The sequence below is a fragment of the Apteryx mantelli genome, chromosome 12, assembly GCF_036417845.1.
Source record: "Apteryx mantelli isolate bAptMan1 chromosome 12, bAptMan1.hap1, whole genome shotgun sequence".
Taxonomy (NCBI): domain Eukaryota; kingdom Metazoa; phylum Chordata; class Aves; order Apterygiformes; family Apterygidae; genus Apteryx; species Apteryx mantelli.
The window spans coordinates 12576657-12589395 of record NC_089989.1 but is presented as its reverse complement, the minus strand read 5'-3'; the positions used below and the strand labels follow the sequence as shown (position 1 = coordinate 12589395).

Sequence of the window (12739 nt, the reverse complement as noted above, 5' to 3'; positions counted from 1 at the left end):
CTAGAAGGTCCTTTACATTTTTCCACTCTTGCATATCGGTGACCAGCTGACAGAGACTGGGTCAGTCTGGGTGGAGCCTTTTTGTCTTTGGAGAGGGTGTGAACGTGTTTTCCGAAGGCCTGATGTTCTCCGACTTGCTTATCTCCTAGGGTAGAGGATCCTGTGCAGCTGCATTTGGGCTCGCTTAGATCTGCTCCTGGGTTGATAAGGCGTGTGGTGCGTAGAGCCCAGGAGCCTGCAAATCTTGGTCAGCAATGTTCCCCCCCCTCACTCGGATCCGCCGCTCTCATCTTCTCCCAGCAAAATGGGCAGCTGATGCCTGTGTTCATGATGTAGGTTAGGGAAAAGGTTAAATAAGTGCATAAAGTTGTCTTTCCCAGACTGCGGAGAAGAAGAGAGCAAGTTAGCCCTGGACCTGGTGCAGTGTAACTGCAATCCATGCCTGGCAGCGAGGGAAATTGGGCTTGAAGGTCTGTGCAGCTGCTTTCCAGAGGCTCACTGCAGCGATAAGATTGGGTCCACTGGCGTGTAGTGCTCTCGTAGTTGTCTCTGTAAAGGAAAAGTCTCTCCTTCTGGCTAATTTGTCATATGAGTTATAGATCTTAAATACAGAAAAGCTTTTATGATGAGCTTGTGTGTTAGTAGGATGAATCAGGGATATTCACTAAAAGGGTCAGTATGTTAAAATATATGAGGAAATGTAGGAAATAATGGTTGTTTCCTATTTATAACTGTACACTGAGAAATGGTTGCTGCCTCTGTTATGTCTGTACCTATTCTGTGCTTCCCGTTGTTTCTTCTGAATGTTTTCCGGGCAGAAGTTTGTAGCAGAGGGATGCTTTTGTCCAGAATAGCTTTTCTTGCTGAAATGTCAACAAGAATATCTGCTACAAAACACCAGACCTAATCAGAAGGTGTGCCGAGGAGAGCACTGTTAAAGCCCTGACCACAAGTCTCTCAATACGGGATTGGTTACAAAAAGCCTTGAGATGAAGTGCATGTGCTTTCTCCCCTCAAAGGGAACACGTAATTAGTATTTTCTTAGAGTGAGAAAGCACGTGTGTATGTGTGAATGCGCACAGGCATCAGGAGGACATTTACCTCCTCTCCTCCCCCTCCAGAGTATGATCCAAGGATAATAAAATGGACTTTTACCTTTCCTCACTGCTTTGATGGTCTCCCTGTTTGGTGGCAGGGCTGTAGGTGTCAGGCTCTGAAGACGCCTGTGGTCGCCCCCCTCTTCTGCCAGACCTTGGCAATACGAGTTCTGCTTGCTTATGCCAAGTGAAGCCTTAGATGATAGGCAAAAGGGTTGTTTTAAGAGATTTTTATTGGAGGTTTTGAATGCAAGAATTTGATGAAACCTGATCCTTTCTGTAGCTCCATCCCAATGCTGCAGGAGTATCGCTGTTAGGGCTGGGGTAGGCTGTGCTCTTGTGTTTCTGATGCAAGTCTAATATGTCTACTGATGCTGGAAACCAGGAGAGCAATAGTGACGCTCGTGACTGCTTCAGTGCAGAGAATTGAGCTGGTCAAGGAAAACTTTTCTTTTTTTTCTTGTCCATTTTCTTCTCTGCTGGCTTAGCTTCCCAACAGGTTCAACTGACAGTTGCAAGGAGCAGTTCCAGTGCAAGGGAGGAGATGGGGTTCGGTGGTGAGGGGAGACCAGCTCTGGACCTATTGATGGCATCCCACCGTAGACCCTGTCTCGTAGCATAACTTAAAGCACAAACAGCAGGCGTTTCAAACTTTTATCTCATGTCCCCGTGGTCTCCTGCTCCTTTGTTTTAAAATATTAAGCCTCAGACACCAGCTGATTTACTTTAATTCAACATCCAACTCGTCTGATTTCTTTTCATATTCAAGTGAGCCATCTGGCTTTAATGAACTGTAACTGTTTTTAATGCTGCTTCCAGTTGTTAACATCTGAATATTTCATGTGCCGAAAGATTTGAAATGCAGAAGTAAGGCTGAAGGGTCCAAAGTGTTTCCAGATCAGCTTTGCCCCATCAGTGCTTGTGTGTCCTCTGCCAGTTGCCAGTTAGATTTATCAAATCTTTGGGGTGCCACACTTGAAGCATCAGACATGGCTGGTGCTGTTTGCAAGTGCTCTCAATGTTGTGTACATAAAACACTGGTGCTGCCTAGGAAATCCTGAGTAACTACTCAGACTTAACTTGGGCAGAATCTGAATTGACTTCAAGAGGAGCTGCAAGTATTTGGTGTCTTTTAAATAAATAGTCTGTATGTGTGTGTGTCTGTGTGTGTGTTAAAATATTTCCATGTTGCAAAAAGAGATGAAGTTGGTTTTACATGATCTAGCTTAGTTATAGAAGTTATTTGAGAGCTGGATACCATAAATTGAAAATATCTTAATTGCAGTTAATTTTTGAGGTACTTAGCCAGGGCAAGACTATTAGAAACTAGTGGTATATCCCAAAATTTGTTGGACTGCATGCTTCACTCAGTGTTTTCCAGTGCTGCCTTTGCTTTGACTTAGCAGAATGATAGTTGATAGACTTATAATAGGCCATTACCATGAAATATTTTGATTAATGATAAATGCACTTTGTTGCTTTGGCCTTTGCTGTTTGCCAAGCATCGTGCGGGTTCCCAATGACATAATCTCCCAGCACTACTGTGTAAAGGATAAAATAAATACAAGTTTAGGTCGTAGGTCTGTCTACAGAAGGAGACAATCTTCAGAAAGGTAGGGTGCTTTAGCTTGTCCTAGGCTAGTTTGTCCTGAGAGCATGGAAAAACTACATATGGAGCTACGGAGGTAGATAAGGTGGCACCTCTGATTAATTTGTGAGTAACTTTCTCATCGAGACAGACATTAACCGCGAGTTAACTTGTGACCCTGGTAGATGCATGCTGAGCACAGACCTTCTGCTGTAGAGAGCTGGTTAGCAGCGGTAGAGGAGAAACGGGCGGCTGAGCTCTTGAGCAGCAATATTCCTGAAACTCTAATAAATAAAATCTTGCATCTTCTGCGTGGCAGATTTTTGTGGCGTTAAGCTATCATTCAAGACTAGAGATCGTGCTATCGAAAGGGACAGTTACACTGCGCTCTCCTGTCCTGTGTGCCCGGGGCCTGATTCTGCTAAGCCCGATAGACTGCTGAAGAACCAGGCAGAAGCAGTCGGTCTCCCACCCAAACTTCACTTTAATAGAACTGTTTCTTCAAAATACTTCAGTTTTTAATAAATAGACAGATTTTCGACAAAAGAAACATTTTGTTAGAGTTTTTTGGAGCAGCTGTACTTCACAATCTGCTTGCTCAAATTACGATACAAATGAAACTGCAGCCTGCATAAAGCTGCTTAAAGCCTGTTTTCGGTTGTAGGTGGGTGGAAAACTGTCTTTTGGAGAGAGAGACGGGCTGCAGCCAGTGTTAGGCACCCCGTCCCCTTAGACTTTCAGAGGTGGAATAGTAGGTGCTCCTTTAAAAGCAGGGTCCTCTTGGGGAATCTCTCTCGCTAATTTTTGATACCGATTTTGAGGTAAGATTTTGTGTTTTCATCTGCCAGACAAAGCCTCTTTCTTACAGATATGTCCATATACAAAAATATTTAAAATACATTTTTTAGACTTGAACAAACTTAAGGAAAAAAAAAAACCCACAAAACATCTCTATGGATTATCAGGTAGATACTACAGGTCTACAAAACTAAAAAAAAAACCTAAGACACTGCAAATGTCTAGGGCTTCCCTCTTTTAAACCATAGCTTCTTTTCTTTTGTATTAAATGAGAAATACAGCCTTCATTTTTAAAAACAAACTTTTAGCCCTCTTTATTTCTAGTACCTTGTTTAAAAGGAAAAACAAGCTGCTACCCAGACATCCAACAGGAATGCAAAGGGCTTTTGAATGATATCTTTTTTTTAAGCATTTTTTAAGCAAACAATTTTGTTTTCAAGGCCAAGAGAGAGTGAGCGTTGACATGCAGGGTGTGATATTAATGAAAAAAATCTTTTCTTCAGATTTTTATCTACTGTACAACTTGCTTTAGTGGAGAATTTTGTAAGAGGAAAAATACTTGCAGGATTTGGTCCCTACCAGTATTATCAAATGATGATGTGTGTGTTGGCTTCTGCAAATGGCCTGATGTCCACTTTGGGCTCAGCATGTTCCAGCCTGTGCCAGGGCTTTGGGGACAAAAATACTGGAGAAGTAGTGGGCTTACTTTAGAGCTATGCTGCCTCCGTTTCTGCCAATACTAAAGAAATGATGATTTCAATTGCTCGTAGGAGTCACAGTTGTTTGTTGCTTATGGATTAGGTTCCAACACTAAATTATGGGCTTAAAGGCTTGAAAGCTATGGCTTCTCATCGCAAAATGTTTAGGAGCATATTTCTGCCACCTGCAGCTTTTTTGTCTGTTTTTTGTTTTTTTAAAAAAAAGTTATTTTTGCCTGATAAACCTTCAGCTCACACAGCAGGAAAGCACTCCGTGTAGGTGCACATGCGTGTGTGTGTAATAAAACCAAAAAGCAGACAGCTTCAGGGCATTTTTTTTAGATGTGCTGGTCTCAGCTTCTGTGCAGGGCAGTAGCTTCTGGATCAGGGGTAGCAGAATGAGATGTTAAATGCTTCAAGCACCCACGTTTATGAGAGCCGTCTATTTGTAGGGTGGGTTTGGCATAACAGACTGCAAAATGTTCCTGTCCTGCTGTCTCCACAGCAATTTTGGGCACCATTGGCAGAGAAAGAGCGCTAGAGAGTAACCAGGGGCCATGTCCCTTGGAGGTGAGAATTTTAAGCGCAGACTTAAGGAATTTGGTGAGTGGAAGGACTAAAGAGATGACCGGTTAAATTTTAGGACTTAAGCTGGATTTATACAATTTACTCGGTTTTTCTCATACCACAGAACTGTGATAATTTGGATGTATTGTAGTTAGGGGCAGCCTCCTGCTCTGTTATTGTATAGGACTGCTTCTTCTTGAGGAACCGTTGTTGCTGGTCAAGTCAATACAGCTATTTCTTAAATATACAGAATGACGTGACTGTTTTCGTGTTGAACAACTTAAAATATGTTTTAGCAGGTAAAACACATTAAAATGAACTTCCATAGGAATGCCCATAAAAAACAGAAAATTTTAAATAGCCTGGTAAAGGATTCTAAAATGAAACAAAACAAAGGTATGGATCTAGGTGCAGAGAGTATTAATTGTTTTTTCGACTTACATAAAACACAACATTTTGCTAGTAAATGACTTACTCTTTCACAGCATAACAGTATCACTGGTATCTCCAAGTCCTGGGAAGGTGCTGAAATGATAGCTCACTGGTTGAGCTGTCAAGAATCTACTAAGTCGAAAATGTATACATATATTTAAACTTGTTTTATACCAATACAAGGCCAGTGTTGCAAATCCCTTGAAGGCTCATGAAAAGCAAATTGCTAAGATGTTAAAACCCAAGAGCCTGAAGAGACATTTGGTAAGGGTGCTTTGCCAGAATCAGTTTAGCTTTCTTGACTTTTGACATTTTCGTTGGTCCAGGTGAAATAAGAACTTGATTCTTGTTCTGTCTTGTTCCTAAGCCACGACTTGGTTACTTCCACACTTTTTAGCCTTGTGCAGGATCGAAGGAACTTCTGAGAGGGATGAGTTTGTTTGGGGGCAGGAGAGATGTTGAAAATAGGTTCTGTAACTAACTGCTTTAGGAATTTTTATTCCAGAGGCAGTTTTTGGTCTGCTGATGGGGGTATGTCTGTACAGTAAAGTAAAAGTAAATAAGCACAACATGGTATCCTTGTTTGCTATAGAGTTTTTGGCTTATTGCTGGAGAATAATATTTTTAATGTATCGAAGAACAGTTAATATCAGATAATGATTTTCTTAATATTTGTTATTTTCAGGTTTGCTTTCGGCATCCCTTCTTGAATGTCCTCACTGTCAATAGGATTGAAGGTGGGAGACAACTCATGACCACCAAACTGTGACAGGCTTGGGTTGCACTGCTTCTGGCTGCTTAGAATAATCCCTGGGCCACTGTGGAGATGAATGGAGAACAGCAGTATGATGCAGGTAATACGCCAGCTGGCTTCCAGGGCTAAAGCTTCTCCAAACATTTGGCAACTGAGATGGGACCGAAATGAGTACAATGCACGTTTCATATGGCAAGTGTCTTATGCTCTGCACTGTACAAGGAGAGGCTCAGATTTCTGTGGCTGTGGGTTGGATTTTGACTGCCTGGCTTAGAAGAAAAATGTGACCCACCTTAGTAACTGTGTTTTTAAGAAGCCCCTTCAGGATGCGGGTATGAGATGAAATCATGAAAATCTCAGTGGCTTTATAACTATTATTTTGAGACATTTGCCTGTCAGAATAGTTAATAAAATCTTGTTCTGTCCTTACATGCCTTCATCTGGTTCTTAATATTTTGATGAAGTCGTGGTGCTGGATAGAACATCAGATAATTGAAGCTGTTTGGTTCCATTGTAGTCCGTCCTGTTCTTCTGATGAGCCTTGCTGTCTACTTGGGCTTGAGGCACCAGCTTCTGAACTGCTGCAGAGTGGTGTATTATGATAAATTAGCTCAGATTTTGGTTCACCTTGAAACACCAGGCTGAAAAGAGTGTCTGCGCCTGGGATGGTTGGGGACACTAGCAGCTTTCTGAAAGAGTCCTTAAATTTTTTGCCCTTTTTGAGGATAGGGATCATCTATATTTCTGACTTTGCCTACCATGGTCTGCTCCTTTTCCTTGGCAAGGTCCTTACCCATAGTGTTCGTACAGTTAAGTAGTAGTAAATTTTTATTTGTAGTTATTAGTATAAACCATTGGATTAAGATTTTATCTGACTATTACTTTCTTTTGGTAACTCTCCAACAAGGAGCACTTCTCATAGGACAGTTTGCTATTGGTAGTTTTTGATTTTTATGAAAGTCAAATTGCTCTCAGTGTTACTGAAGAAATGTTAAACATAAATTTAGTCTATAGGGCTCTTAGCAGAATACTATCTATCATCTGCTATCCAATGCTGAAATATGCCTTCTGATAATTAACTGTAACCAATCATTCAGGTTGTTGTCAACCTTATGTCCTCAAATAAGCAAAAAAAGCAGCATACACAGGTATGCAGAATTTCTCCAGGCATGTGCAAATCCACTTTCTTCTGCTACTGGAAAGTGTTAACTTCTGTCATCTAGTGTAAGAAAGGGAAAAGGGCTTGGGCAGCTGAGAAAAACGATAAACAGATCTATACATGGTCAGCAACAGGGTGTTCACAGCACATCCCTCTGTACTGAAACCTTTATCGAATTTTTTTCCATCCTTTAAAAATAGCCGAAGTCACGCAATCTTCTATATGTGCTTGGGGAATAGCTATGAAGAGTTTGCTGTTTTCTTGAGATTGCTCAACAGTTATTTTCCTGAACATCCTTTTTGTGTCTGGTTGCAGTACAGGTGGTTATAAAAAGCAAGCAATTACTTAAGAGGGCTATACTTGCTGAGTTCATCACAGGTTTCAGAAAATGCTAACCATGTAAACATATGCACGTTGCTTTAGTTTTTGTGCCCTCTTTCTCATACCATTTTCCTATAGAGCTTTAAATTAGACCAGTCCCAACTAATTTACATTTTGATTAGATCTTAGACCACTACTGAAAAATTCCCTTCATATTCTTTAACTGGCATAATTTTTCCAGTTCATGATTTTTAGCAGATTTTTGGCGATTCTTCTCCCTATTTTGTGTTTATCTACTGGACCGCCCCTGAGTAAGAGAGCACAGGCAGCGGCCAGGATTGTCAGCTGTGATGCTCCCCTGCACAACAAGTGGGAACGACAACTTTTATTCTTGTCACAGTCTTTTTCAGCTGCCGGAATTGCAACATGTCTTTATTTATTCATGGCCTTGCAGCTGGTATAGATGGAAAAGATTAACTGTTATTAAAATCAGATTGAAATATGTCTAAGTTTCTTGGTGAGGAACCTTTAGGTTAGCCTTAATTGAAGGTCTTGCAGACTTCAGTGTGATGTAGTTAAATGTCCAATATGACAGTCTTCAAACTAAATCACATTAAAGTTGCATGAAAGTTACTGGCAGTGAGAATTTAACTTGAGCCCCAGGATCAAAACAAAGTCTGGTGCAGACTGCTTCCATTGCAGATATTTTTAAGGACGAATGTAGTCATATCGCACTACCTTCTTGTGTCGAAATGGTGCAGTTTAGTATTCTTTCTCTTTGTGTATGTATCTGAGAGCAACGTACCCAATTTCACGGTAACGTGCAGAACGGAAGAGCTAGTGTTGAAAAAAATGCTAGTATAAATAGTGGTAAATAGGAGGTGATATACCTCTCTTGGAAATTTTTAATATTCTTACAGACAATTTTCTCGTCTCCAGAGTGAATAAACACTTTCCCCAGAAGCTCTGTAGGACACTTCTCAGATTTTACTTGAGAAAATCTGCTCGTATGCTTTGAAAGCTTTATTCAGAAAAGCTAGTTATATGCTGAGGCCACAGAGCTGAGAATCACATCTGGTTTCTTGCCTTGCCTTTGCCAAATTTGTGCTTTGCCACTGAACTAACTTATGTCTCAACCATCCTGTCTGATATAGAGAAAATATGTCTCTTTAGGTAGAAGAAACCTGAACTCATTTAGGACTTGTAAGTAATTGGGGATATGGAGAGAAAGAGAGAACATACATATATGTACACATCTATAGCATTATATTAGTAAATTGTGCTTTAGGATTAAATGGATTAAATACGGTTTTGCTTCTTGGCATCTGTTATATTAATCTGCAAGTTTTCTCACAATAGACATTAATTGTTAGTGCAAATATATATATAAGGTTTTGCTGAGTAGTTTGAATTCAGACTGATTAGGATGTTTAATACAGACATAGGGGCCCTCTGGAAGGCAGATTCATTTAAACGGGTCCTCTGTGTATCCCAGTATCTGCTAAGCTGCAAGAACAGCGCTGTGGAACAGGATCTTGCAAAATATATCAGCTGGCTGGATCAAAAGACTTAAATGGGGCCTTGCTCTGCTGTGACTCTCATACCAATAAAAACAGAATAGCAATTGGATTCCAACTGTCAAATATTTTCAGCTAGCTTAAGCCTTAACAGAGACATGGTCCTTAGCCAAACTCGTGAAGTGTTTCTGCATCAGATGTAAAAAATAGATATTTGATTTCTGAGATTATTCATGTTTTATATATTCCTAGCACATGTTTATTCCACAATTAGAAGAGTAATTTGCTCCACAATTAGACAAATAATTTGCTTCTCTCACTATGAAGCATTTTACAGCATTTTTGCTTGGAGCTTTATTTAATAATCTTTTCATGTGCCATATTCATTAAATAAGTGCTCCACTAAATAACTCGAAATACTGTGGCAAGGCAGTATGTGAGATACAAAAGCCAGATCTGCCCTATCGTATGGAGACAGAGGGGCATCAGCTGTAAGTAGCAGTCTCCTAAAGGAAGGAAACCACCTGAAAATTCCCCCTCTGCATGTCAAGTGGTTGAAGTTCACAGCCAATAACTTGGTCTCATTTAACTGTAAAACCTTAGGAAGCGTAAACACAAGCTGAGATAGGTGAAGCCTTGCGAATGAAAGAAGTTATGGGCGCTTCTTTAAAAATGTTTTAAAAATGCTCTGACTACCAAGAACCCCCCCACAAGAAAAAGGGGCAAGATTATTGAATCCGCAATGCGTGGAGGACAGGAATTTGTGGGTTTTCTCTGGAAAAAGAGTTCCAGAAGAGCTCTTGGAAGGTGCTGTTGAGATTTGGGCATTTTATGGCACTGAGAAATGTGAGCCCTTCTCGCTGCAGTGCGGAGCTGGAAGGGGATGGAAAAACATAGAGGCTGCGGAGGCCATAGATTCGTGGAGAGAAAAAGGAGCCGTGCTAATGCCGATCCAGCTGGGAACTGTTTGCAGCTGTAGTTAGGGGCAAGAGACACCTCGAGCGGGATGCGACCGCCCTCTTTCTGGAGTCCCTTGTAGCAATTAAGTGGCAGCAGAAGTTACTAATTGACCCTCCCAGTGCATGAGGTGACCTGTGCCTCGTTTAGGAGCTTAGCCGCCCCTTAGGCACTTATGTAACTGAAGACATGGCAAGGAGGTGGCGGGGCTGGAGGTTCTCAGTGTCCCCACAGCACTGCCCAGCCCGGAGCCGGCTCTCCTCCGACTTGTTAAAATGCACCCCGTGGTCACTCCGCTTTCCCTTCAAACAGAAAGACCTGCTTGGAGATTACAATCAGTGCTTTTTAAATACAAAGTTCCCCTTAGAGTTGGGTGAAAATTGTTGCTTTAGCAGTCTTGAGCTTTGCTGTAGGTAATGGTCACTTATTTACCTTTTTCTAAGCAGGGTTCATGAACCTGACAAGGTTCGTTCTTGTTTTTGACCGACCATAGATGTTTTCTTCAAGCTGATGCTTATTCCTGCCTTGGTTCTCTAGCTGTAAACTTAAGCTTTTTATTATGTTTTTTTTTTTATCAAATGTTGTTTTAATGAGGTAAGAAACCTTAATTTGTTTTAACAACATTTTACAATAAAACTATATTTTGGTTAGAATGACTTGCAGCCAAAGCATTGGTCAGCTCCACCTTAATTTGCAAATAGCTCTGGTCTGTGCCCTATCCTCTTTACTCCCTCAAAATGTTAAAGATAAAATTACTTATTCTTGTCCTCCTCTTTCTTCAGTAACTTAAAATTTATCCCCTTAAAATTGATGTTCACGTGCAAGCTCTGAGTTTTTTGAGCTCTGAGGCTTATGAAAGGCCAATATAACCGACTGTGGTTGCTTAAAAATAGCAAAACGAAACTGGGATTGGGAGAGAGACAAGCTGCCTTTAAAACAGATACTGTCATCAGCAAACAAAAGCTAGCTAAGTATGCATTGCTAAATTTGGGGAAATTATAATTCCTAGAATGACAATGAAAAGTCAAAGATGAGCTTCACATTCAGCTTGAGGAGAAAATGAACCTACTTTACATTGAGCACTTGAGTGGCTTTTTTTCTTTTTTCTTTTTTTTTTTTTTAAGCTGACTTAAAGATGTTCAGGCTTTTGGGCAAATATTTGCCCCTCTCCATTCAAGGAGTACGAACTGTTATGAAGGGTGCTTACCAGGTTTTTGTGCCCAAAGGTCTCACAAGGGCAGGCAGTAGTGTGTTTTTGAGCATACAATGTTAAACTGTTTTCCTAAGAGCAGAAGTGAGCATTGAGCTGTGGCCCGTGTGCTTTTAGCCCATTCTGACCTTAAATGCATCCCAAAATGAGGTGGCTCTTGCTCTGAGGAAGTTGTTGCACGTTATGAGTTGGTATTTTAAGTGACTAATTTGAATGTTCTTGATTTCAGTTGTGTGCCAGGTTGTCTTCCTTAGAACTACCCTAAAATCCTACTCTGTGCTTTTGGTGTTTTATACCATCTAAATAAACACCATCTTTCACAAAAGAAAAGAAGGGGGGTTGAAGGCAGGAGACTTATTTGCGTGGGGGGGGGGGTTGAGTCTTATTTTTCAAACCACTTACTATTGGTATTGCTGTTTCCTGAGAGGTTTCTAATTTGATACACTAAAGGACTGGTTTGCCCAGAATTCTGAATCTCTTCCTAAATATTTGTTGGTATGAGTACAGAACTTATGCCTGTTCTCTCCTATATCAGATGTGGAAACAACTTGTGCTTAACCAAAATTCCAGGGTTTTATCATCTCTCAGACCAAATCCAATATAAAGTGCTCTTTAATTTCTCAGGATTTGGGTTGCTGGGGATACAAATGAAAGTTAAATAGTATTGTCTGTGTTTTGAAGCGCATAACTGAAGTTCATTGGACTGCTTGTGTAGGCAGTCATTTAGAAATGAAGTGGTCTTTGCTGTGGTTCTTAAAAGCCTAAAACTTGAGCCAACAGATTGCTAAGTAGAAGGTTTTTATCTTCTCTTCCAGATGCTGGTTCTGGTGTGGAAGAAATGGAATTCAATTGGGATGAGTATCTGGAAGACACAGGAGCAACTGCAGCCCCCCATGGATCTTTTAAACATGTGAGTAAGGGAGGGTATGTTTACTTGCTCTCTCCTGTATTTTTTTTTTCTTTTTGATGTGCTGAGTATTTAGGGTTTCTTTGAATGAATTGAGACTCTCAAATCTAGAAGACAAACTATAATCATGTTTGTTAGAATGAAGAGAAAGAAGAAATTTTACCTTTTTATTATTGTTTCTCTATTTACTCTGTATACATAGCACAGCATAATCCCGTCCTCAAGTGCTGAAAGTTAAGGGCTTCTAGTCCTTTCTATACACCAGCAAATAAGCTTTGGCTTCCCCCCACGCGCCCCCCTCGAAACCTGAACTGGCCGGTCTCTTTTGGTCTTTGCTACTGGACAAGTGCTATGGAGGAGCTGGGTTTTGGAGTTGATATCATGAGTTCTTGAATAGCAGAATTCAGGTGTGCTCTCGGAGAAAGTTTTAATGATGGTTCCCAAGGAGCAAATAATAGTTCTACCTAATGCTTGACTGTAATAGTTAAAAAACTAGTTGGGGTAACTGTAGATCACAGGCATGATGGATGGGGTGAAGTCTTGTTAAGCCCTCATCTTTGCCCCTGGGTATTGTTGAATCAAGTGTCTGTTGCTAAATCTCTGGATTGCACTGTCCCTTTGGGTGAGATCTGAACATTAAGCTGGTTGGTCTGGCTTGATGTACTGAGTCATCAATGAAGATGAGCTGTGTTAGAGCTGGTTCTCAAAATTCTTCGATCTCTTCCAACTATTAA

The 12739-nt window shown here is 40.7% G+C and overlaps 1 protein-coding gene across 2 annotated transcripts in view; it reads left to right on the top strand.

Moving 5' to 3' along the window:
• SFMBT1 (Scm like with four mbt domains 1) overlaps positions 1-12739 on the top strand; it is an 84940-nt gene that overhangs the window by 36590 nt on the left and 35611 nt on the right. For both annotated transcript variants that reach the window (XM_067303247.1, XM_067303246.1), the window contains 2 exons: positions 5866-6034; positions 11914-12008. In XM_067303247.1, coding sequence (XP_067159348.1) covers positions 6007-6034; positions 11914-12008 — 123 coding nt within the window. In that variant the 5' untranslated portion in view covers positions 5866-6006. The remainder of the gene's footprint in view (positions 1-5865; positions 6035-11913; positions 12009-12739) is intronic.